This window comes from Macaca nemestrina, chromosome 2, assembly GCF_043159975.1.
Source record: "Macaca nemestrina isolate mMacNem1 chromosome 2, mMacNem.hap1, whole genome shotgun sequence".
NCBI lineage: Eukaryota > Metazoa > Chordata > Mammalia > Primates > Cercopithecidae > Macaca > Macaca nemestrina.
In genome coordinates this window covers 151,303,349-151,328,638 of record NC_092126.1, presented here as the reverse complement: position 1 = coordinate 151,328,638, position 25,290 = coordinate 151,303,349, and the positions used below count along the sequence as shown (strand labels likewise).

Sequence of the window (25,290 nt, the reverse complement as noted above, 5' to 3'; positions counted from 1 at the left end):
ATTTGAACACAAATTTTTGTGACAATATATTTTTCTGGGGAAGGGACCCACAACTTTTGCCAAATTCCTTGACTCAAAACACATGAAAGAACCACTGATTTAAAGGGTCAACAGTTCCTCCTTTGACCAGAAGATCTGGAACGAAGCGAGCACACAGACAGCACTGATCTGCTCCTTGCAGCAAAGCAGTCAAAGCAGACGTGGGTTCCAATCCTTGCTCCATCACATTCTCGTATTAACTGCATGACCCCACCTCTCTAAAGCTCAGTGACCATCTATAAACTAGGGATAACTGCACCTACCTCGTGGGGTTGCAGCAAGGATTAAATAAGACACGTAAAGTGCAAAGCCCATAAGAAGTGCTCAATCAATATTACTATATCATTGTGGAGTTTTTAGGAGTGGCTTGAAAAATAAATCAGACTCAATATATAGTATATTGAAAAAGATGTTAATGAATGGAAATGTCTTAATTCACTGTTCTTTGAGAGCAGAGGCAGCAGTGCGGGGATGAACACAGCCTCTGGAGGTCTAGGTCCTGGAGCTGGCTCTTCTATGTGGCTCTGAGTTAAGCCACTTAGTACCTCTACCTCTGTGCTCTTCTGCCATACACCAGAACCAGGCCATACCTGTGTTCCCTTTTCAGGGTCTCAGAGGATCGCTATGAAAGGTCAAAGGAGACTGAGGCTTGAAGAGCATGTAGAAGCCTCCAAGTCAGACATGATGAAAAGAGCCACAAAAACAAATGACTAAGACAACAACATATGGGTCAGAGCTGAAGGCATCCTCTAGCTGGCTGGCAACATCTTAAAAAGCTAAGTCCTGCTGCCATCAATCCCAGATGCTGGAGCAGTTGCAGGAAGAGAAATGAGAAGTAAAAAGCAGAAAGTGTAAGGGGCAGCGTGGCAGAAGGACGAGGCAGCAGCCACGACTGGAAGCGGTGACAGGACTGGGGAAAGCAGTACCATCCAGGACCGCAAGGAGACAGGACATGCCCATCCAAACACGCCACGGATTCTCATGTTTCTGCACCCTTGAACACACACCTCTCCTATTTGCACAGGGCACCGTTCTCTACTGTTATACCGATGAATGCCCATTTACCACTGGAAGTGCACAGCAGAGTGGTTTAGAGTGGTTAGTGCACACAGGTTCTGGGGCCACAGTGCCTAAGTCCACATACTGACCCTGAGCAAGGAGCTTCACTTCCCTGTGTTCAGTTCTTCCACTTGTGGAAGATGGATAAGAACGGGACCCACCTGATGGGAGTGATGTGAGGACCTGAGACGACACACGGGCCCAACACTGGCATGATACTTAGCACTGGAAGGTGCTCGGGGAGTGCTGGTGCGCCCACCCACATCAATGCCTCCCAGGCTCTGGCACTGAGCCCATGTAATCTTGGGCAAGCTACTGAACCCTCACCGGAGTCCCCATCTATGAAACGGAAACCTCTAGTACCTACCCTCGAAGGTTTCTTGAGAAGATGAAAGGAGGTAACGCAGGCAAGCTCAGAGACTGGGATTGGCACTGCTAGAGCAGTCAGCACCTGTTGGCCATAATGGCGATGGTATCTCTACCACAACAGCACTACAGGACAGCACAACTGTTCACTTCTCTTCCTCTCTCACTAGACTGCAAATTCCTCAACAACGGGGACTAGGTCTTTTCCTCGCTCTTGGGTCCCCAGCACCTACCCAATGCCTGACACATAGTGAATTCTGGCTGAAGAAAGGACCACAACAGGGTGGGTGACCCGACTATCCGGGCTGGTCCTTCAGGGACATACCTCTACCTGTGTCAGTTCCCCAAAGGCATCACAGAAGGGTCCTGACACTTACCTTCAGAAAGAGTTACACAGAAGGTGCTCTTCACCCAAAGATGACTATTGTTGGGAAAAGGCCAATTTGAGTGAATCCACTTGAAATAGAAATCAGAATTTCAGAGGCACCAGCAAAGAAACAATTATGGCCAGGTGCAGTGGCTCACACCTGTAATCCTGGTGCTTTGGGAGGCTGAGATGGGAGGATCACTTGAGCCCAAGACCAGCCTGGGCAACAGAGCGAGACCCTGTCTCTACAAAAAACACAAACAACAATTATGACAAGCATTTAAGTTGAAAAATTAATCTAAAAATATGAACATGAATCAATTTTTCTTATATTCAAAATTTAGATTGTGATTCCAAGTGTTATGAACAAATAATAAATCAAGTATCGATTTTGGTTGGGGGACATATGTAGCTTGCTGACAGAACTGTGCTGATAACATCTATAAACATCTTTAGGTTCACATACGGAAATGGATTGTAATCTGAAAATTTCTTATAAAAAATTAATCCCCACAAGCATACCCACTTTAAGCAACATTCCTGCACTGTCACTATGTGTGGAGTCTATGTCACTTTGTCCTTTGTTATGTTAATGTAAATTCAATGCAAATTGATGGCAAATTGAACATTTAAATCTTGCAAAAAAGATGCAGGATTCATGAAGTCTATCAAAGTGATCAAAGTATGGCAAAGGGATTAAAAAATGAGAATCTGGCAGTTAGACTAGAGGAGAATTGAAGGAAAAATCAACTAAGGTGATAATGCAATAAAGTATATCAAGAGCGCTGAGGAGGGAAGAGAGAATGTCTGAATGCAGACTGAGTTCACGTCAGGCTTGCTTATTAGTGAACAGTTTATCACTTTCACTTCTCATTGCAACTCCGTAACTGTGGGGCCTTGAGCAAGGAATAGTAGGACAACATACACCTCCCAGATTACACGCCCCAGTACCTGTGAATATGACTTTATCTGGACACAGGGTCTTTGCAGATGGAATCAATTTGATGTAAGGACATAGTGACTGGTGTCCTTAAAAGAGGCAAAATATCACATGTACCCGTACCCTGAAAATACATACATCTATCAATTTTTTTCATGCAAAAAAAAAAAAAGAGGAAAATTTGGACAAAGACACACAGAAACACACAAGGGAGTGACCACAGAGGCAGAGATTAGAGTGATGCATCTGCAAGCCAAGGAATGCCAAGGGGTGCCAGGAGCCAGCAGAAGTGAAGGCAGGCAAAGAAGGATGCTCCCCTAGAGCCATCTGAGGGACTGTGGCCCTGCCAACACCTTGAGTTTGGAATTCTGGTGTCCAAAACCATGAGAATAAATTTCTGTTGTTTTAAGCCATCGAGTCCGTGGTACTTTGTTATGGCAGCCCTAGGAAATGAATACTAGGGTCAGTGAAACTTCTTGGGACATTGTAGTGCTCACAAAGGGATGCTCTTCAGGGAGGCAGCCCTCTCCCTGTGCAGAACCTCTACGCTGGCAAGCTGGCTTGACCTTACGTCATGCTGTGGCCAGCCTAGCCAGGATGCAGTTCTGATGGGCGAGCTCCTGCTATTTCTGATCCCTAGGTTTCTGTTGTGGCAACCTGTCTATACTATAGCTCCTCCAAGACTGGGGGCTCTGCCAGGTTCTCAGCAGGTCCCTCCCACACACCAGAATCCCACTCCTGACCCCGGCCTGAGGTTACAGCCAGAACAGCCATTGAGATCTTCCTGGTGCCACCACTCCTTGCCACCTCGCTGGCTATGGGGTTGCCAGGCATGTAACCAAAAAGGAGCTGCTGGATTTTGCCCGTATAGGCTAGAAGCAAGATGAACAAAATTACTGAGACTTGAGAAGTTTTATAAGGTTTCATGGAAGAGCTGAGACTTGTACTGTACCACAGGCACAAGGAGGTCTGGGATGGATGGAGACAGCCAACAATCTTACCAAGGGACCACAAAGTGTGGTGCTGAAGAGAGAAGGGCCTGATCTCTGCTCTCCAAGCACTGACAGTCTGAACCTACGTATGACACATGAGGAGAGTGCTGCACGCCAAAGAGGACTGTGAGGGCCAGAGGAGCAGCACCCAGGACAGAGGACGGTATGGTGGTAAGGAGAGAAACCCAGGAGAGATCATGCATGAGCAGGATCGAGGACATGCAGGAATCAGCCAGGCCGTATGTGTGTGTTTGGGGAGTCGGGGAGAAACCTTCCAGGAATGTCCAGGATTAAATGAGGAAGGGCCTCTGTGAAAGCCTCTTTCTCTGACCCTACAGTGTAGCTGGAGGAGGGGGACAGGACCATCTGTGCCCACTGGGCAGAAGGCTGGTTCAAAATCTAGGCCCAAGAATATGAGGACTTAATAACATAGCTATTACAGGATAGTTACTCATAATTTGGAAAGAATTCAACTGGCAAAACAGTATTTAAACAAACCATAAACTCACGTAAGGCATTTCAAAAATGACTTGATTCACATTAAATTCAGACATCATTTTCAAGGATACATCTACTACCAAAAAGAGAAAGGAAAAAAGGTGTGGACTGGACTACTACATGGGACAAGACTACCTAAAAACATCTGACTTAAACCATCATTTTGACAGAAGCCAAAGTTCGTTATGACTTACCTCTTTGATGTGATGATAGGCATGTTTGTCTTCACATCTGGAACAAAGAAGTTCTATTAGTTTCAGGCAAATTTCCCATAAAGGGAACAAACACTAAAAATCTAGTAAAGACTGAGAATTTTAAGGTTCACAAAATCACACACCTAGAAAGTTAATACTGTCCAGTCAGCAATGGCAAAAATATGCTTTCTATGCCATCCTTCCCTGAACCCATACCCTTGGCAGGTGCTGCCCATCAATCACATCAGTCTTGGTGGGCTTACAGGGGACCTCAGAATCCTTCTCAACTCAGGGCTCCAGCTAAGCAGCAACAGCACGGGATTGGAAACCTCTCTGCCACGGCTGAATGCTCATTCCAACTTCCAAATGAGAATGCTGAGGCCCTAGAGGTATGAACTTCATCTCCATTCTTCCCTCTTCACTGAAAGCTCCTTACATGTGTATATTGAAAGGGCTGGGAAAGTGAACTTGATTGCAGTGTTGGTTTTGGATGTGGATTTGGGAGTTCAGGGCTTCCAGCTCTAGCTCCCTGTGCAGAATCTCAAACTGGCTTGACCTCACGTTATTTTGAAAGCCAGCCTGATGAGGGCGCAGTTCTGACAGGCGGGCTCCTGCTGTTACTGAATCTTAGGTTTTGGTTGTAGTAACTTGCCTGTACCCCAGGCATAAGCAGGGCATCAGGTGGGAGGACTCTTTCCGCCCAAAATGTTCATCAGGTCACCCAGTGGTCTGATTTTTCGTCCTGGTCTTTTCCTAACTCTGCCTTTGGGCTAATTACTTCTCTATTCCCAAACTCAGCCTCTTCTGCATGCATTAAAGGCTTGGAAGAAATGATGATCAGCTTTAACACCACAGGAAAGTGATCACACCCAGCCAAGACAGCACACCTAGTGACTACTATGGTTGCTGTTTAAAGCCAATACATTTTGGGGTGGTTTATTAAGCAGCATTACTGTGACAAGAAGTAACTGACACAAAGTCTATCCCATTAGGTTGAACAATCAAATCACTATAAAGTTAACTCAAATGGTCAGGCTCAGTGGCTCAGTCCTGTAATCCCAGCACTTCGAGAGGCTTTGAAGGGTGGATTGTCTGAGCTCAGGAGTTCAAGACCAGCCTGGGTAACATGGTGGAACCCTGTCTCTACAGAAAACACAAATATTAGCCAGGTGTGGTGGCATGCGCCTGTAGTCCCAGCTACTTGGGAGGCTGAGGTAGGAGGACGGCATAAGCCCAGGAGGTGGAGGTTGCAGTGAGCTGAGATTGCGCCACTGCACTCCAGGCCCTATCTCCAAAAAAAACAAAAGTTACTCAAAATAATTTCTCCCTGTGTGGTTATACAACCAACTTGATATAAGCTTTCAGTTACTTCATGTCTATATTTTAAAAAATCCCTTGTAAAAATTTAACTCGTTTTTTTTTTGGAGACGGAGTTGCATTATTCCGCCCAGGCTGGAGTGCAGTGGCGCGATCTTGGCTCACTGCAACCTCTGCCTCCAGGGTTCAAGTGATTCTCCTGCCTCAGCCTCCCAAGTAGCTGGGATTACAAGTGCCTGCCACCAAGCCCAGCTCATTTTTGTATTTTTAGTAGAGACAGGGTTTTGCCATGTTGGCCAGGCTGGTCTTGAACTCCTGACCTCAGGTGATCTGCCCGCCTCAGCCTCCCAATGTGCAGGGATTACAGGCGTGAGTTACCGTGCCTGGCCGGCTATTATTTTTTTAAACAAGTGTTGGCAAGGATGTGGAGAAATTGGAACCTTTGGTGCATTGCTGGTGGGAAGGTACAATGATGCAGTCAATGTGGAAAATAGTTTGGCTAGTTCTTAAAATGTTAAACAGACAATTACCATATGACCCATTGACTCCACTCCTGGGTATATATCCAAAACACATAAAAAAATAGACTCGGATACGTACATGCCAATGTTCACAACAGTATTACTCAGAAAAGCCAAAACAGAAACAATCTAAGTGTCCATCAGCAGATGAGCTAAAGGCACTATGTCCAAACAATGGAATATTATTCCACTATAAAATGGAATGAAGTTCTGATAGACGCTATGGCAGGGATGAACCTTGAAAACATGCTAAGTGAAAGCAACAGACACAAAAGGGCAGATATTGTATGATTGCATTTATATATGAAATATCTGTAATAGGTAAATCCATAGACGGAAAACATATAAAGGTTACCAGGGACTGAGGAGAGAGAGGAATGGGGGAAAAGAAAACAAAGTAAATGCATATATAATTTTGCTAGACATTGCCAGATTCACCTCCATGAGGGCTGCACCACAAGCACCCCACCAGCAATGCAAGAGAAGGTCTGTTTCTGAAGTCCTCACCAATGCAGTATATTGTCAGACTTTTGGATTTCTGCCTGATTGTTGAAATGGTATCTCAGTGCAGTTTTAATCTGCATATTTTCTTATAATAAAACATTTAAAAGATCCTTTTTAATTATGTTTTAACATGCTGGTATTGGTTATTAAGTGATTACCATGAGAATTCCTTAGAGAAATACTCTAAAACAATTGCAAATTAAAGAGAATCAGCAAGGGAGAACTACACACATACATGTCATGGCTATTATAAATTCTAATTCTGGAAACAAAATTTTTAAAATGTTGCATAGTGCCACAGGTGAGCAGGTACTTAACTACCAGTACCTGCCACAGGCATAGTACTCTGCTAAGCAAACACTTAACAACAGAAAAGCCCAATTAACACTTGATAATTCTAGAAATTAAACACGCTGTCACCCAATCATAACCCTTTTGCTTTGATTAGAATTATTCTTTGGCAGTAAAACTGCCAGTGTACATGTTACTTCTCTAGAATTTTACCATACAATCTGAGGTATAAGATCAAAAATAAAGGAAAATGATAATTTGTCAAAAGAACTGAATGATACAACTTTACCTTTCCATTTAGCAACCAGTTTAGGATCTGAAATTGTGAAGTTTGGACGGCTTCTTGAAAGAATACCTTTTCCAAAATAACCCTTCCAGGAAGAGAAAACAAAGTTAGTTCATGTTTAGTTGCCAGTTTTTCAGCTGAGGTAGAATATACAGTAATCCCTCAGTATTCACAGGGGGCTGGTTCCAGGACCTCTGGTGGATAACAAAATCTGCAGAGGGTTGAGTCCCCAATATAAAATGGTGCAGTATTTATATATGGTCTATGTAGGTCCTCCCATATACTTTAAATCATCCTAGGCTACTTATAATATCTAATGCAATGCAAATGCTATGTAAATAGTTGTTATACTATATTGTTTAATACAAGAAAATAAAGTCCCCATTTAGTACAGATGCAATTTTTCTTCTCAAATATTTTCAATCGAAGGTTGGGTGAATCCACAGAAGTGGCACCCATGATATGGAGGGCCAACTGTACCCATCTGAGTTAACAAGAGGTTCGCTCCACTTTCCACGTCTTGACATTTTCCCTCTGATTATCTAATGACGACTAAGGATGTTCTTAGCATAATACATTTCTAATCACTTCAAGAGTACTAGTAAGTTTTTGGCACACATCATTTATCCCATAACTAATGCTTTCAGTCTAGGTCTTATAAGCCGAGGGCAGGCAGAGGCAGAGTTTCTTCTTTACATATGGTTTGGGAACACACTGCCTGAAAGCAGGAGCCATGCTGCCCACCAGGTCCAAAAAAACCTCTTGGATTCTTTCGTACTCCAGAATTGAAGTATTCCTCTCATTCCTGCTGATTCCAAAAACAACGTGCATTTTTCCCCTTTTTACTATAAAATATTTAAACACACAGAAAATTGAAAGAATAAAACAAACACCCCTTTCTCCATCTAGATTAACAATCAGAATAAACAGGCCAGGCATGGTGGCTCACACCTGTAATCCCAGCACTTTGGGAGGCCGAGGTGGGCAGATCACTTGAGGTCAGGCGTTCAAGACCAGCCTGGTCAACATGGTGAAACCCGGTATCTATCAAAAACTACAAAAATTAGCCAGGCATAGTGGCATGTGCCTGCAGTCCCAGCTACTCGGGAGGCTGAGGTGGAAGAATCATTTGAACCTGGGAGGCAAAGGTTGCAGTGAGCCGAGATCGCGCCACTGCACTCTAGCTTGGGTGACAGCGTAAGACTCTGTCTCAAAAAACAAACAAACAAAAAACAACCCAGCAACAACAAAAACCAAGAGGAAATAATGCATGCAGCACTTTATAGAGCCTCTTGCTTAATGTTATATACTGTAAATGAAGGCCTCCCTGGTGAGCTGCCCTTGGCCTACTGGGACTCCTGCCTCACCAAGGCCAGTGCCACCCACTCTTCTATAAAATGTCTAGAGAAGGCACATTTATGGAGACAAGACGCAGATCTGTGGCTGCCTTGGGCTGGGAGTGGGAGCAGGGATTAAGTGTGATGGGCACAAGGGAACTTTGTGGTGATGGGAATGTTCTAAAACAACTGTGGTGAGAGTTGTGCAACTCTATAAATTGATGACAATCACTGAATTGTATACTTACAATGGGAGAACTTTATAATTGTAAATTATAACTTAATAAAGCTGTATTTTAAAAATGCCCACAGCAATGAACAGACTGTGGGAATTTTTTTTTTTTTAAGAACTACCAGTCTTCATTCAACTTGATCAATGCTGGAAAACAGTAAAAACTAGAACTTGTCCTCATCTGAGAAGAGATCTCCAACCAGGAGGCAGCAGATAAGGAGCTTCCCGCCAAAGCCCCACCTGATCTGTGCCTGAGCAGGACACCATACCACGCTGTGGCTACCTCTGGGAACAGAATGGGAGTCAGTGGGGAATTTTCACTTTTTTACCTATTACATTTCTGTAAATTACTTTTTTCGTTCCTTCAACAAACATGTATTGCTTTTACAACTAAAGACAAAAAAAAAAGCCAATCCATTGACTCTACTTCATCACTGAAATAAAGGTTTGTGGGCAGGGGTGCTCCATCTGTCATTCTATTACCCTAATGCATGGCTTTTGGGCACTAATTCAAATTGTACTTTTCATACAACTGGACCAAACTGCAAGGAAAGAATACACATTGTTCATGGTTGGTGTGGGGGCATGGCTGGGATGGGGAGAAGGAAAGAATTGCTTGCTCAGGGTTGTCTGAAAGTAATCCTGCCGAGGCTGCCCGCACTTACTTTCCCATAGAGCTGCTCAATGTCCTCTGCATTCCTCACAATCACATTGTTGTTAATCATTTCAGCACGGAATATCTTGAATTCTTTCTGAGGACTATGGTCCTGACCAAAAGGGATTGGCAATGGAGACTCGTAAGTCTCATACACTCTTCTTTTCCTCTTCGGGGCATGGAAAACTGCTTCTGCCATTTTTCAGAGGAGGTATCCTTTAAAGAGTAGACAACAAAGAGAAAGAAACAGACAATCAGTAACTACCTTGATTCAAAATGTGAGTACATCTGTACCTAGGCTCAGAAAACTTAGGGGTCTGTGGGAAGAAATCAAGTATTTATAAAGCAATAAACTAAAAGTAATAACAGTTTGTGTGAGCAATGTAAATCACATTGACCCAGAATACGGCAATTAATCCCCCAAAATAACCCCCAGGAAATGAGTGGTAATCTTTCTACTCCAGTTGACAATGCTGAGACCTAGTGACGTGCCCAAAGCTGCAATGTTAGGTCTCCAGAGAGCAAGCACAACAGGATTTCTGTCTACCAGGAGTGCTTCCATTTCACCCACCCAACAGACATTTACTACCAGGAATTCCTAATAATCATAGGTGCCGGGGAGACAAAGACAAAACTGAGACCCTGTCCTCAACAAATTAAATCTTGCAAGCACTTCATTTTCCAAGAGGATCTTAAAATACACACTAAACACTGGGTCAATCAGCTCCCAATTTTTAAAGTACATTAATAAATAATAATGACAGCAGCAGTTATTTAAGGGTTGATTATATACTACCAAATGCTACTGGCTTCAAGCAGGGACTCTAAAGTCAGACTACCAGCATTGGAATCAACTTTACCACTTTCTAGCAGTGTGATTTTTGGGCAAAAGTCACTGACTCTGTGCTTTAGTTTCCTCACCTGCAAAATCAAGATAAGAACAGACTCCATCTTATAGTTAAGATCCATAAAGTGCTTAGAACAGTACCTGGCACACAATGAGTATCATGCATGTATCAGCTATAATAATTAGTATTATTTCACTTTTATAATTAGTATTACAGGGTGAGCAGTAGCAACACCATTTTATAAATAGGAAACAGATTCAGGTTAGAGAGATTTGTAGAGGACCCCGAGTGTGGTGGTATCGGATGACCCAGGTCTGTTGAACTCCCAAGCCCATGCCCTCTCTCTGGATTCTGCTGAAAGCACAGGCAGGGTCCATCTACTTTTGTCTGATGACTATTTCTCAAAATCAGATGGTGAAGGGTTACTGAGCAATAATGGAATTACCTATCGTGCACCAGCACTACGAGGGAGAAGAGGAAGCCAAGGCCAGTACGTGTCCCTCTGGGGCCATACATTGGACCCAAGAAGACAAAACAAGTATATAACATACCTGGAAGCATAGAAAGCAAGTTGGAACTAACGGAACAGGCTGTGATCCACTAATGTCTAAAGGAGGGAGTAAATGTGAGCATATTGTGTGACGCAGGCACAGAGATACAGCAGATGCACTTAACCTAGCAAAACTTAACCCTATACAGGGGAAAACAATGTAAATGGTGTAAGACATTCCACTCAAGGAGCAGCTGTCCTGGAATGAGGTGGGAAACTTGAATCTGCTGCTCCCTCAGTACTAGGTCTAGACTTGATTTCAACTGAGAGCTTACCTGGTGCTTGAAGATACAGTGCAGCCAAATCATACACACGTTTAACCTACATGACTCCAAACCCTCACAAGGGAAAAAAGAAGACTAATTACTTAGGTGGCTCCTGCACTCAGTACTTGCATCCCATTGGCAAGGGACGCCATCAAGCCTGAAATAGTCAAGAAGGTGGCCAAAGCTGAGGGAGGGCAAGGTGAGTGGCTTTAAGAGTGTCACGATCATTAAGAAATGAAAAGGCTTATCCAATGTGTGATGATATCTTTATCCAACTTCTCAAGGAAGAAGCTGAGGAATTATATGAGGACACAGAAAAACACAGACTAAAGAAGAGTTAGAGGAATTGATACATCAATTACAAAGATAACTATGAAAAACAAGAAGAATCAGGAAGTTGGAACCTTCCTAGAATTGCCAGTGTTCTAAGCAGCAACATGCTAGATTAATTTCTAAATAAGGTACCTTGAAGGAACTACACACTGAGCATTACTTTGTACATTTTATATTTATGCATGCACCTTGCTGTATAGTGTTTATAACATAACCATGTCTACTACATGTTCACAGGAAACCTAAGAGATTTTCTTAAGAGCGTATTTTGACTAGGCTTTACCTTGCTTGCTGACTTATCCCTCAGCCCAAGCCAACTATCACATTTAGTACTCAATTGGAGAGACATTAATTTATTCTAAAACTGAAAATAAACACTGCTTTTTGGGGACAGGATGCTGGTCTCCAGTAAGGCACTTTTTGAAAGACTTCCAGGAATGGTTTGGACTTTTATGGGATTTTTCACTTTTATAATAACCTCTGCTCAGCAGCTGACTTATATATATTACATTTGGAATTTAAAAAAATGAAAAAAGATTTAATGGCCACCTTCAAGAAGTTCTAATAAATTCAACAAATAAAGAGTTGCATTTTAGTTTGCCTCATTTGTTCAGCGTTTTTCCCTCTCAGACTGCTGTCACATCTAAAAAAGGCAAGATTTAGCTGTGACACTTGATCGAAAGAACTCTGTACTCCAACCCAAGTGTGTGGGATGGAAGGGTCCCTGAGACAAAACACCCCTCATAATCCAAGTTCTTGTGTCACTCTTGCTCACGTGGCTGCTCACCCCTCAGGAATTTGGCTCGCAGTAGGCCTTCCAGACATGCAAAGCCGCCATTATTATTGTGTGACCTTGCACAACCCACTTTCTCTAAGCCCAGTTTCATCTTCAAATTTAACAGGACTGGAGGAGTCTGGTGGTTCCTCAAAATGTCAAACACATATTTATGACATGATCCAGCAACTCCACCCCTAGGTACAGACCTAAGAGAACTGAAAACATATGTTCATGGAAAAATTTGTATGTGAATGTTCACAACAGTATTATTCATAATAGCTCAAAGTGGAAACCATCCAAATGTCCATCAATAGTTGACCAGATCAAGAAAATGCGGTCTATCCATATAATCAAATATTTGGTCGTAGAAAAGGAATGAAGTTCTGATACATTCTTCAACACTTTAAAGCATTATGCTAAAAGAAGCCAGACACAAAAGACCACGAGACAATTAATATAAAGTGTCCGGAATAGACAAATCCACAGAGACAGATTACCAGTTGCCAGAGACGGGGAAAAGTGGGAAACGGGGGGTGGGTGGTGACAGCTAATGGACAGGGGGTTTATTTTGGAGGGTGACGAAAATGTTTTAAAATTAGATTGTAGTGACGGTGATGGTTACATAACTCCGAGAATACTAAGACCACTGACTTGTACATTTCAGAAAGGTGAACTTTACAGAATTATATGGTATCTCAATAAAGCCACTTTTAAAAATTCAGAAGACATCCCCCAGGCCATGTCCTGCAAGAATTGCTTCACAGATACCAGCGTGAAGCTTCCAGAAAAGATGGAAAGAAACTCTCCGGGAAGGCAGAGCTCACTTCCCAAGGGGGAGAAATTCAAGAGGACAAATCAGATGATCTCTAGTTTCGTGGAAGAGTCCTCTTGTGCTTAACTCGAAAGGCAAAGCAGAGGAGAAAAGACTGCATTTGCCATTCCCTGTATCTGCAATGCACATTCAAGAAATGGTTCTTTAGTGCCACGGCAGGAGAATAGCATGCTGTAAGAGGTGGGATGTGAGTAAAATAAGAAGAGTAAACTGTAGGTACCAGATGCCAGAGGCACTAACTGTGCCATGTGCTGCACATGTGGGTACTATAGTCATCCCTTGGTATCCACAGAAGGACTGGTTCCAGGACTCACCCCCTACCAAAATCTGCAGCTCAAGTCCCTTACATAAAATGCAGTATTTGCATGTAACCTATGCCCGTCTTCCCATCTACTTTAAGTCATCTCTAGATGACTTAGATTACTTATAATACCTAACACAATGTAAATGCCAAATAATTAGTATTTTTTAAATGTCTTTTTCCAAATATTTTTTGATGTAATATTGGTTGAATCCACAGATTCGGAACCTGATAGGGACAGCTGACTGTACTATCCTCATTCCACAGATAAGAAAGAAGAGCCGTGCCTGAGGTGCACAAAAACATACAGGAAAGACTGGGTTAGTTGTCAAGAGGTTTGGGATGCAAAGGCTGGTTTGGAATTGGAGTCACTGCAGGTTCTTAAGTTGAGAATGATGACTGAAAAATGTAGATTAGGAAAATTAAACCTGGGAGTGGTACATCACACACAGTGGCCCTCAAGCTTAGCTACCCTTAACGCCTCATGCCCAGTCCTCACCTGCAATCGATTACATCAGAATTTCCTGGGAGGACCCAGGTGATTTTAACACGTAGCCAACCACCTGTTAACAGCACGGTCTATTCAAACTCACTTAATCCCAATAGCCCCCTGAGGTAAAGACTATTTTTATTTCCATTGTACAGATAGGGAATGTGACTCAGAAGGGCCTGGAGCACCCCTGAGAAATCGTTACTTCTCCTTTCCCCAACCTGCGCACACCTGACTCCAGAACTGCGTATTCTTACTTTCTATTAAAAGCAAGGTCTGTTTCTTATTCTTCCCTTGAGCACACAAGCTAACACCTCTTAGGTGCTGGTAAATGTCTATCAGAACAACAAACAAAAAAGTGGGAGGTGGCTCCATTTAATTTTCCAACCTTCCTGGACTAGGTGCCAAACAAACGTGGTTTAAAAACCTCCCACCCAGCAAATTTCACCTTCTCCCAACCAAAACACGCTTCAAGCACCACCTGCGCATCTCCTGGGCTCAGGGAGGCAAGGATGAAAAGGACAAGGTAAACAATCCTGCCTCTGGGGAGCTTTCAAGTTAGAACCTGAAAATAAGCCATAGAAACAGATGACAAGCCTTTGAAAGTTGTTGTGAGGATTAAATGCATAATTTTGCAGAAGGCGTTTTGTTCGGGGCCTACCACGTGGAAAGCGCTCGCCAGACGACAGCTGCAACTATTAATACAAATAAACAACTGCGCACCCAAATAGCGTTAAGGGCCCCGCGAATTCCTAACTCCCTATCTTAACTTACCCCTTTGCTTCTTTCCCTGACTACCCCCACACCCGACCGAACCCCACCAGAGGCTGAGGCTCCTCTCGGGCACCGTCAGCTGCACCTTGCGCCCCAGTCCCACCAGCCCTGAGCAAGGCGTCGGCGTTTCCAAGAACCAAGGGCTGCAGGCGCACGAGGAAGACGCGGAGGAGTCAGTGAGCAGGCGCGCTCGGAAGCCTGGCTCCCCGTCCCGGCACTGTCTCGGCCGGCTGTGCGACCCCACCACAGTACCCGAGCCCTTTCCGCTCTCGCCCTGGAGGGCTTTCGAAGAGCGAGATTTCCTCTCGCGGCAAAACACCAAACTCGGAAGGCGCCGCGCGTTCTTCGCCCAGGGCCCTTACCTTTCTTGGCCCCACGTGCTCGCCGTTACCTCGGCAACGCCGGCCGTGGGGCGGACACCGCTGCCATCAAGCAGTGCGGCCGCAAAGCCAGCCTAGTGCGCAGCCGCAGAGCGCCTGTCGGGACTTGGTGGAGTGCGCCTGCGCGTGGCCGGCTGGCGGGTGTTCTGTGCGCCAGCTCTGCCACTGCGGAGTATGAGGCGGAGGCTGGGTGTTCACTTTGCTGCTTTCTGCAGGATTGTACGGATACCAGAACGGTCCTGCAAGACCCATTTTACAGATGAGATGAAGTTACCTGTCAGATGTCACATAGTCACGTGGGAGGTGGGAGATACCTAGAGTCTTCGGCTCTCGGAGGATGGGATATTTGAGGCGACCGGCAGGACTTTATAATTGGCCCTGAGGAAACTGATCTCATCTTTCTCAATGTAGAAAGAGGATCACAGTAGCGCACCTGTATACGCTGCAGCATGCGGAGAACTTGCAAAGACCTTTCCTCTGGCAGACACCTGGCCAGAAGCCTGTGTGTGCCCAGACTGCCTGTGCAGTTAAAGGGACAACAGGTGGCAGGTTCACCTGCTCTGCATCCCCATTTTCCCCTTCACTGACTGTGTGAGCCTGAATGACTGACAACCTTTCTGAGCTTAAGTTTGCTGAAAAATAGGCCATCAGAATTATGGGAGATGAGCAAAACTAGAGTGCAATAGGAAGTGTAAATTTCTCCTGCCCTGGTTATTTTAAAGGAGGCCTATGGGGAGTCCAATATATACCTTTCCAAATATGAATCACAGGAGTTCCACCTCACAGACTAGGCAGGAGGCAAAGAAGGGTTGCAAGGATGAGCGGCAAATACTGCTGGAGAGATTCATGGTGCTAGATGTGATGATGGATGTTGAATTTTGGACCTTTGCCAATGTTCTTGCCTCCATTCCTTCATGCATGCTGTTGCCTCTATGTTCCCTCCCTTCTGTTAGCTGCAGTAATTCCTGGTCAGCCTTTAGGTCTCAGCTCAGATATCACCTCTTCCAGGAGACATCTTGCCTCCCCAGGCATGCTTGGGTGACTTGCCTCTGCGTTCTGCAGTAGCCTGGCACGGCCTGTGTTGTCCCTGTTTTTCTGGCCCTTTTTATTTTTTGAGACGGAGCCTGGCTCTGTCGCCCAGGCTGGATGGCAGTGGCACCATCTTAGCTCACTTAGCTCACTGCAACCTCTGCCTCCCAGGTTCAAGTGATTCTCCTGCCTCAGCCTCCTGAGTAGCTGGGATTACAGGCACCTGCCACCACGCCCGGCTGATTGTTATGTTCTTAGTAGAGAGGGGGTTTCACCACGTTGGCCAGGCTGGTCTCAAACTCCTGACCTCAAGCGATCCTCCCGCCTCAGCCTCCCAAAGTGCTGGGATTACAGGCGTGAGCCACTGCATCCCGCCTGGCCCTTTTTGAACTGCACTGTGGCCTTGCTCTTGGTAGAGTGAGATCATGTCACAGCATTCAGTGGCTCCTCTGCTGCCAGGACCTTAACTGCTAGGCTAGGGAGTTCAGGCTTTAGATAAACCAAAATCAAAGAGCTTTGTGGTAAGAATGTTGCAAAAGAAAGGGAGAAAATTGGCAAGAGTCACAGGATGTGGTAACAGGATGGATTGGGCAGAGGAGCAGCAGCTGAAGAGAGGCTGTAATATCCAACCAGAACATGCCGATTTAAGAAATACTGGTGTTAGAATTAGAGGGCTTTAACAATGAAAGGGATTCAGAGGTTGTCCAGTTAAACTTCCTTATTTAACTGATTAAAAAACAGGTCCAGTGGCACTGTGAGTTGTCAGAGATAACCAAGCAGGTCTCCTAGAGCCAGGTCTCTTAAATCCCATCCCAGCCTGTGGAAGGATTGGGGTTTGGGATCTCAAATTTCCCTCCCAAAAACATTAAAAAAAAAAAAAAAATTAAGAAAAGAAAAAAATTCTGGAAATTTCTAAAAAGAAAGAAATAGTTCCCTGAGATTTTCTCGAGTGCATTTTAAACCCTTTGATATGGTTATTTTCAAACATACAACACAAAAGTAGAGAGAAAATAGTCCAATAAATCATCATTTCCAGCTGGGCACGGTGGCTCACGCCTGTAATCCCAGCACTTTGGGAGGCTGAGGCAGGTGGATCATCTGAGGTTGGGAGTTTGAGACCAGCCGGACCAACATGGAGAAACCCTGTCTCTACTAAAAATACAAAATTAGCTGAATGTGATGGTGCATGCCTGTAATCCCAGCTACTCTGGAGGCTGAGGCAAGATAATTGCTTGAACATGGGGGGTGGAGGTTGTGGTGAGCCGAGATTGCGCCATTGCCCTCCAGCCTAGGCAACAAGAGTGAAACTCCATCAGAAAAAAATAAAATAAAATAAAATATCACTTCCACAACCTTCAACCTTTGGTATCTCATTTCTTTTGCATTCTCCATATACACACTTATATCTCCTTGCTGGAGTATTTTAAAACAATCCCAGACATTATATAACTTCATCCATGATATTTCAGTAGATATCTCTAATAGATAAGGACTTAATTTTATTACAATACATCTGCATCTACATTATATATATATATATATATATACACACACACACTTATATCAACTGTGTAGTTCATTCTCATTATTTGAGGTAATTCTGTTCTATAAAGTTGTCACAAACACTGAAGTAGAAAATACTGAACTATGAGGCCAAGCGCGGTGGCTCATGCCTGTAATCCCAGCACTTTGGTAGGCCGAGGTGGGCGGATCACGAGGTCAGGAGATCGAGACCATCCTGGCTAACATGGTGAAACTCCATCTCTACTAAAAATACAAAAAATTAGCCGGGCGAGGTGGCGGGCGCCTGTGGTTCCAGCTACTCGCGAGGCTGAGGCAGGAGAATGGCGTGAACGCAGGAGGCAGAGCTTGCAGTGAGCCGAGATCGTGCCACTGCACTCCAGCCTGGGTGAGAGCAAGACTCCGTCTCAAAAAAAAAAAAAAAAAAAAAAAAGAAAATACTGAACTATGTTTCCAGGAGAAATACAAGGTTAGGTGTCTGTGAGTCTCTGGTCGCAACATTTTCATCAACTGGTCAATACATAACCTCACTTCATGTGTTTCTGTTTAAAGACACCTTATCTAATTTGTTGATTCATCAACATTGAACTTGCAGCCAACAGCACTATAACTCCTGCCTAAAGGAGGCTTATCTAACACACCTATTTTCTCCAATAAGGCACATGTCTTGGGTGGGGAACACCAGACAGCACTTCAGCACTCCACTTGGGGCCATTTTAAACAGTTAAATCACCAACAAAAAGCACAAAATGTGAAAAACATGGCACAAACTAGAGCTCAAAAAAGCATACTTATTTATGGTATGAGACATGAAACAAGAAGGCAGAGTCTCCTTGTTCAACTTCAGCTGGAAATGTGCTCACTGAGTGACTCAAATGTTTTGGTGTTCTGTGCATGCACGTATCTGCAGACGACTGTGACTGTGACTGTGATGTTACAAATAAGTTTTAGCAACTAGGTGAGTTTGTAAATACAGAATCCAAGGGAGGATGGACTATATCAACATACCCCAGTATCACTAGCACATCTAATACAATGAACAGTTATCGGTGAAATGTGCCACAGAACCCCCAAGTAATATGTGGGATATACTTAAGAAAAAAGTTATCTGAAATTCATGTTAATCTGGGTGCCTTATATTTTATCTGGCCACCCTAGTGACAATTTATTGGGCATTTACTATGTGCCAGCCACTTTTGCATCCATGATCTTATTTAATTCTCATAACAGGGCTGTGAGATTGACGTTCTTACCTCTGGTCTGCAGCCAAAGTTACTGCACATGCCCGTGGTGTCACTGTTAGGAAGTAGTGAAGGCCAGATGAGGATATGGATCTATGGGGCTTATGCTCTTTTAATCTGTCATGCTGGATACAGGAGGGCAGTGCATTAACAAAACATGATAGGCCGGGTGTGGTGGCTCACACCTGTAATCCCAGAACTTTGAGAGGCTGAGGTGGGTGGATCACCTGAGGTTAGGAGTTCAAGACCAGCCTGGCCAACATGGCAAAACCCCGTTTCTACTAAAAAAAAAATATGAAAAGTATCTGGGGGTGGTGACTCACACCTGTAATCCCAGCTATTCGGGAAGCTGAGACAGGAGAATCACTTGAATCTAGGAGGCAGAGGATGCGGTGAGCGGCGACTGCACCACTACACTTCAGCCTGGGAGACAGAGTGACACTGTCTCAAAAACAAAACAAAACAAAAAACCAAAGAAACAAAACAAACAAAAACACACAACATTCAATACTGAAATATAAAAAATAACCAACAGTGTCAGTGGGAGGTCAAGGAAGACCAGGATGGGTTTAAGAGCCTGGGAGGCTTCCAGGAAGAGGTGGCATATAAGCTGCCCCTGGAAGGGAGGTTAGCCTTAGGAGGAGGAGAGGAGGAGGGCAGGTGGCTGTCTAGGGCACAGGGCAGGCCCACGTGCAAGGCTGGAATGGGCCTTGGTTCCAGAGCCTGGGAGGAGCTGGGCCTGGCCGGGGGCAGGAGGTCGGAGCTGTGATAAGGTCCGATAGATAGGGTGGGGACCGATTGTGGAGGCGCTTAAATTCCAGGCTTGGCTTTTGGACTTTACCCTGCAGACAATGGGGAGCCACTAGCGTTTCTGAGCAGGGCAGGGCAGCCCCAGCTGTCGCCCCATTGTTTTTCTGAAACAGCATCGAATCCTGTAGTTTTTCACAGAGTCCACCAGATGGAGACATTTCAGCAAATTTAAACCTCCTAGTGTCTGGCGGACACTGCTTCACCGAGGTGAAAACAAATACAGAGACCCCACTAAGCTCCAACTTTTTACTCAGCATCCTCAACGGAAAATGAAACAAAAATCAAATCAGAGACATAGTCCAGCTTCACTCTGCTGGTGAGAGAAAACCTCCGCTAATTTCACCATGTTGAAAGAGAGATTGAGCCTCTCAGCAGTTCTTTGAGGTCACTGATACTATCCCATTTACAGGTGAGGAAGCTGAGATTCTGCAGCATACATTTATGCCATTATTTGCCAGACTAACACCAGGCCAGGCCGTGGGACAGAATTGACACTGTGTGTGAAGGGACAGGCTGGTCAAGTCCCCAAGGCATTGCCTTGCTGTGTGGGCTCTAAAGGCCAAGAGTCCCTTGTGCAAAGGATTAAGAATTACCTGAGATCCAGAAAGATCTGTAGCACTGATGCTGAGAGCTACCTGGATTCCTACCATCTGCACTAATCCAGGTGTTTTTAAAAGATAGACCCACTTAATTCTCTCCAGCAACCTGGTGAGTTAATGATCATGATACTCTTTTTATAGGTAGGAAAACAGATTCAGAGAGGTGAGATAAATTGCCCAAGGTCACACAGGGAGTAACATCAGAGCAAGATTACAAGCTCATGCCTGTAATCCCAGAACTTTGGGAGGCTGAGGTGGGGTGGATCACCTTAGGTCAAGAGTTCGAGACCAGCCTGGTCAACATGGCGAAACCCCATCTCTACTAAAAATACAAAAATTAGCCGGGCGTGGTGGTGTGTGCCTGTAATACCAGCTACTTGGGAGGCTGAGGCAGGAGAATCGCTTGAACCTGGGAGGCAGAGGTTGCAATGAACTGAGATCTTGCCACTGCACTCCAGCCTGGGTCTCAAAAAAACAAAACAAAACAAAACAAAAACATGAGAGGGTGGACTAGATTTCATACTCCTACTCCTGCCCTGTTTCTTCCCATAAACAATCAAACAAACTCTACTTCTGCGTAAATTTCCTAGAGAAATGCCCAAAGAAACAAATACAAAGATTTTTATTAAAGCATTATGATTTTTTTTTTAAAGGAGACAACCTTTAGCCAGGCATGGTGGTGCATGCCTGTGGTCCCAGCTACTCAGGAGGCTGAGGCAGGAGGACAATTTGAGGCCAGGAGTTCAAGACTGCAGCGAGCCATGATCACTCCACTGCACTCCAGCCTGGGTGACAGAACAAGACTTTGTCTTGGAAAAAAAAAAAAAAAAGACAACCTAAACCTAAATGTTCATCCCTAGAGAAGTGGATATGTAAAACATGGTATAAAATGTTCGCACAGTGGAATGCAATGTAGCAATGCAGCAACTGAAAGGAGTGAGCAAATTCTTTTTTTTTCTGGGACAGGGTCTGGCTCTGTCACCCAGGCTGGAATGCAATGGAGTGATCACAGCTCACTGCAGCCTTAAACTCTTGGCCTCAAGCCATCCTCCTGTCTCAGCCTCCTGGGTAGCTGGAACTACATGCCTGTGCCACCACACCTAGCTAATTTAAAAAAAAATTCTAGAGACAGGATCTCACTATGTCACCCAGGCTGGAGCTCTGTTACAGACAGTATATATCAATGTAGGTAGATTTCAAAAACATAACATTTGTTGATAAAGGCAACATGTACAGCAATGTATATTTTAATATTTGTGTAAAAAGATGCTTCAAGCAAACAAATAAGTACAAAGTTAGGAAACAACAAAACCAAAGTAATTTTGCTATTTAAGATCAACAGTTTGAAGATGGAGGTAGCCAGTATTCCGCAAGGGCCTCGAGGAGGCTGGGGAAGGAGGTCAGGAGCCCTCGGGTGCTGGCCCTGTGAAGCCCAAGCCTGGGATTTGTTGTTGTGGCAATGTGGCATGGTAGGGTCCTGTTTGCCAGCATTTCCAGGGTAAGAACCCAGTCCTGGCATTCCACAAATGATCCTGCCACCCTGTGACTGCTGTCTCTGCCAGAGAGAAGTGAGTGCCAGGTGAGGATCACTTCAAGGAGGAAACAGAGGACCGAGGAGCAGGTGCAGGGGCCCTGGGGAAAATGTGGTTCCTCCTGTGGGAGCAGGGTGGCTGGCAGTGGCACACCTTCTGGTGTCTCACCCTCTTTCCCTTCTTTTTTGTCATTTTCTCTAAACTCATGGTCACACAGACCATTTCTTAATGTGTGTCCTTGACAGACCACGCCCACTTTCCAGCACCAGGTGCTCCAACTGGAATAAAAGGGCAGTCCTCACTTTGCCAGTCTCCCAGAGCTGTGCTGACCAGCATGTGAAATCACGAGCCCTAGTGTTCTTTGGAAAGTGTTCCTCACTACCAAGAGATAAAGGATCATCGTTTCTCCTCCTTCCCCCTTCCTTTCCATTTGTCATAGTACACAAAATAATATGAGTACACATTGAGCCTAGAGTTTAACTTTCATCAGCCTGTTTTCCCATTCTTCGATTCCTCACCACTCCTCTGTTAGTAAATATTTTTATTCTCCCCATTTTAAAGATGAGGAAAGTGAGACTCAGAGAAGTTAAATAATTTACCCAAGGTAACCCAGCTAAGAAGTGACAACAGGGGGATTTAAACCCATGTCCTCCAACACAACAGGCCCTTTTGCCTATGTTGATGCATTTTATGTACATTGTGTTTTATGATCTCATATCTTATCCAAAAAGAAGGTACAGACAACCTTTAGTGTTATGTTTCCTCTCTTTCTTTCTCTCTTGAAATAACATACAAATCTTCGTTGCAAGTTGTTTTTGTCTTGCGTGTGATCCCCCTATAGGTCCCTACCTCTGAGCTCAGAATTTTAATTTCCTGGGTGACTGAAAAACTCCGGTCTCCTCACAAGAGAGATGGAAGAGGAGGCCGAACATGGCCCAAACCTGGCTTTCCTACTCGCCTGGGTGCATCTGCCTCAGATGTCAAAAGGCCTGAATTCCAGGCAAACCAGGAATAATGCCCCAGTCATCAAATTTGAAACCAAAACTCAGCAAGGACATATATTTGCTGCCAGACAGCAAATAGCTTTTTCTTTTCTTTCTCATTTTTTTTTCACCCAAACAAAACATCCTCTTATGAAATATGTCCAATTTGCAATATTTACTTTCCCTTTATTTAATAACAGGAAAGGGTTTGCTGGACTTTTGTTGATTTTTGCATTTCTTATTAAAATTCTTAAGGGGGTTTTGGGGGAACTTAATCAGCAAAAAGGAGGAGGAAAAAAAAAATCTCATGTGCATTCCACAGGACTTATTAATGGAGGAAGCTTGCTGTTTGTTTAAGAGCATTTTCTGATGGGAGAAGGCAAATCCTCACGTGTTCCAGAAGCTTCCTCTGACTCTTCCTTTTCTGTGCCTCCTTCTTGACTGTCTCCAGGGCATTTCCGAATCCCTTGTTCCAAACCTTCTGCCCAAGACGACGGAGCGGAGTTTATGCCCCACTGCTGGGCTGGAGGAAAACTCACATTCACTGAGTGCCTCAGTGCAGTTGCGCTACCCACCACCTCAGTTTACCTCAAAGCAGCCCTCAGAGGGGGCTGTTACGGGAACATTTGGCAGATGAGGAAACTGAGGCTTACAGCATGGAGTCCCTTGTCCAATCTCCCTTTCCTTATAGCTTATACTCCCTGGGACTAAAAAGAAAGGATTCCTAGTATTCAGAGTCCTACATCCAAGGGAGTCCTTACAGCAGCTTTCTGAGATAGCTACACAATCTCCAATTTTCAAGGTTCAGAGAGCTAAAGTGACTTGTAAGGGTCACACAGCTACAGAGTACAGAGCAGGGATCTGAGCTATGCTCAGCCTGACTGTCACATCCATGTTTATTTCCCTTCCCCATGGAACCTTGGGGGGACCAAGAGCAGCATGATGTTTCCTATAATGGAATACGCTCCCCTAAAAGGTCTTGGTCCTGCCTTCCTTGGTTCCAGAACTAGACCGCAAGTAACTTCAAGGACTTTGCCTTTATATTTTCATTTTACCAGAAATACTTATAGTTATCTACATTCCTATTAGTATATACATTATACTATCATCATAGTATGTACATTTCTAGAGTAGGGCCTCGTATGGAGTAAGTCTTAATAAACAGCATGGCAAGTCCCAATGCTCTCCTTCTACAGACAAGAAAACTGAGGTCTAGAGAGAACAAGGAATTTACCCGAGGTGCCAGAAGACCGGAATGAGAATCCAGGTCTCTTGATTCCCTCTACATGGTACTTCCCCCAGCATGGCGACTCAGTGACCTTCTCATCCATTCAGTTCCTACATGCCAGCTCCACACTGGAGGGTTGGGACACCCAGGTGAACCCAAGGCGATATTTGATGGCAAAGCTCTCACAGTCTAGCCGGGGAGGAAACTCTGGAAAGCTGGACTCTCAAAGAGTGTGGCCAATGCTGACTGAGGAACTCCCAGGAGGAGGCGGCTTAGGAAAGACTTCTTGGAGGAGTGGACTTTTGCTGGGTCTTGGAGAATGAGGAGGAACTGACCGAGTCAGAGAGGGCACCCCAGGCAGAGGAACCTGCCTGAGCAGAGGTCCAGAGGTGTGGACACACAGCATATCCAGGAACCATCAGGCAGCCTGCCTGGGAGAAGTAAGCCTGGAAAGGAAAGTGGCAACCTGGCTGTGAAAGGGCCTCAGATGCTGTCTTTCGGGGCTTGAGTCTTATCCCAGGGGCGGTAGGGCCACAGGGAAGGGTGGAAGGAGGGAAAGTCTCAGCAAGATTTGGTTTTGGAAGATGGCTCTGGGGGCCTGGGGGCTGAGAAGCTGCAGGGAGGAAGCCGCTGCCTACTCCAGGGGAGAGGTGCCGGGCCTTGTGAGCCTACGGTCTTCTTTCTACCCCTCCCTTCCTTGAGTGAAGTCTTGTCTGTCCTTCAAGCTCAATCTGCTGCTTCAGGAGCCTTCCCTGACCATGCATCTACACTCCCCCAGAGCCCCTCTGTCTGATTCCTCTCTTTTTTTTTCTTGGGGTTACACCATTTAGCATCTTCCTCTGCATTCTCAAAGTCCTTGGTAGCAACAGATTTTAGCCTTTTGGAGGTCAGAGACTCCTATGAGGGTCTAAGGAGAGGCTTGATTCTCACTCCAGAAAAATGCTCAAGTATATAAATGCTCAAATATGGACTGCACTGTGGAGTTCTGCAGACCCCCTGGAGTCGCTTTGGAAGAGGGAAGGGGACAATTCCCAGACAACCAGGGAGGCAAACACCCCAGAAGGTGTGAGTTACCCCTTGCAAACCCCTGAGGAATGGGTAGGCAGTCCAAGGAGGCAAGGGATTAAGAATGAAGATTGCCGTTGGGCGCGTTGTCTCACGCCTGTAATCCCAGCACTTTGGGAGGCCGAAGTGGGG

The 25,290-nt window shown here is 44.8% G+C and overlaps 1 protein-coding gene across 10 annotated transcripts in view; it reads right to left on the bottom strand.

Annotated features, from left to right (window-relative positions):
* Positions 1-15,199, bottom strand: part of LOC105477730 (tRNA splicing endonuclease subunit 2) — a 57,102-nt gene extending 41,903 nt beyond the window's left edge. For 5 of the 10 annotated variants that reach the window (XR_984917.2, XR_984919.2, XR_984916.2 and 2 more), the window contains exons 1-3: positions 9,609-14,811; positions 7,378-7,459; positions 4,456-4,492 (exon numbers count right to left, since the gene is read on the bottom strand). Coding sequence is in view for 4 of the 10 variants with exons in the window: in XM_011734404.3 (XP_011732706.1) it covers positions 4,456-4,492; positions 7,378-7,459; positions 9,609-9,797 (308 nt within the window). In the remaining 6 variants the exon portion in view is untranslated. Of the gene's footprint in view, positions 1-4,455; positions 4,493-7,377; positions 7,460-9,608 lie in introns of all 10 variants that reach the window. The other 5 variants (XR_003017113.2, XM_011734404.3, XM_011734403.2 and 2 more) reach the window with 4 other exon arrangements.
* Positions 15,200-25,290: the final 10,091 nt, after the last annotated feature.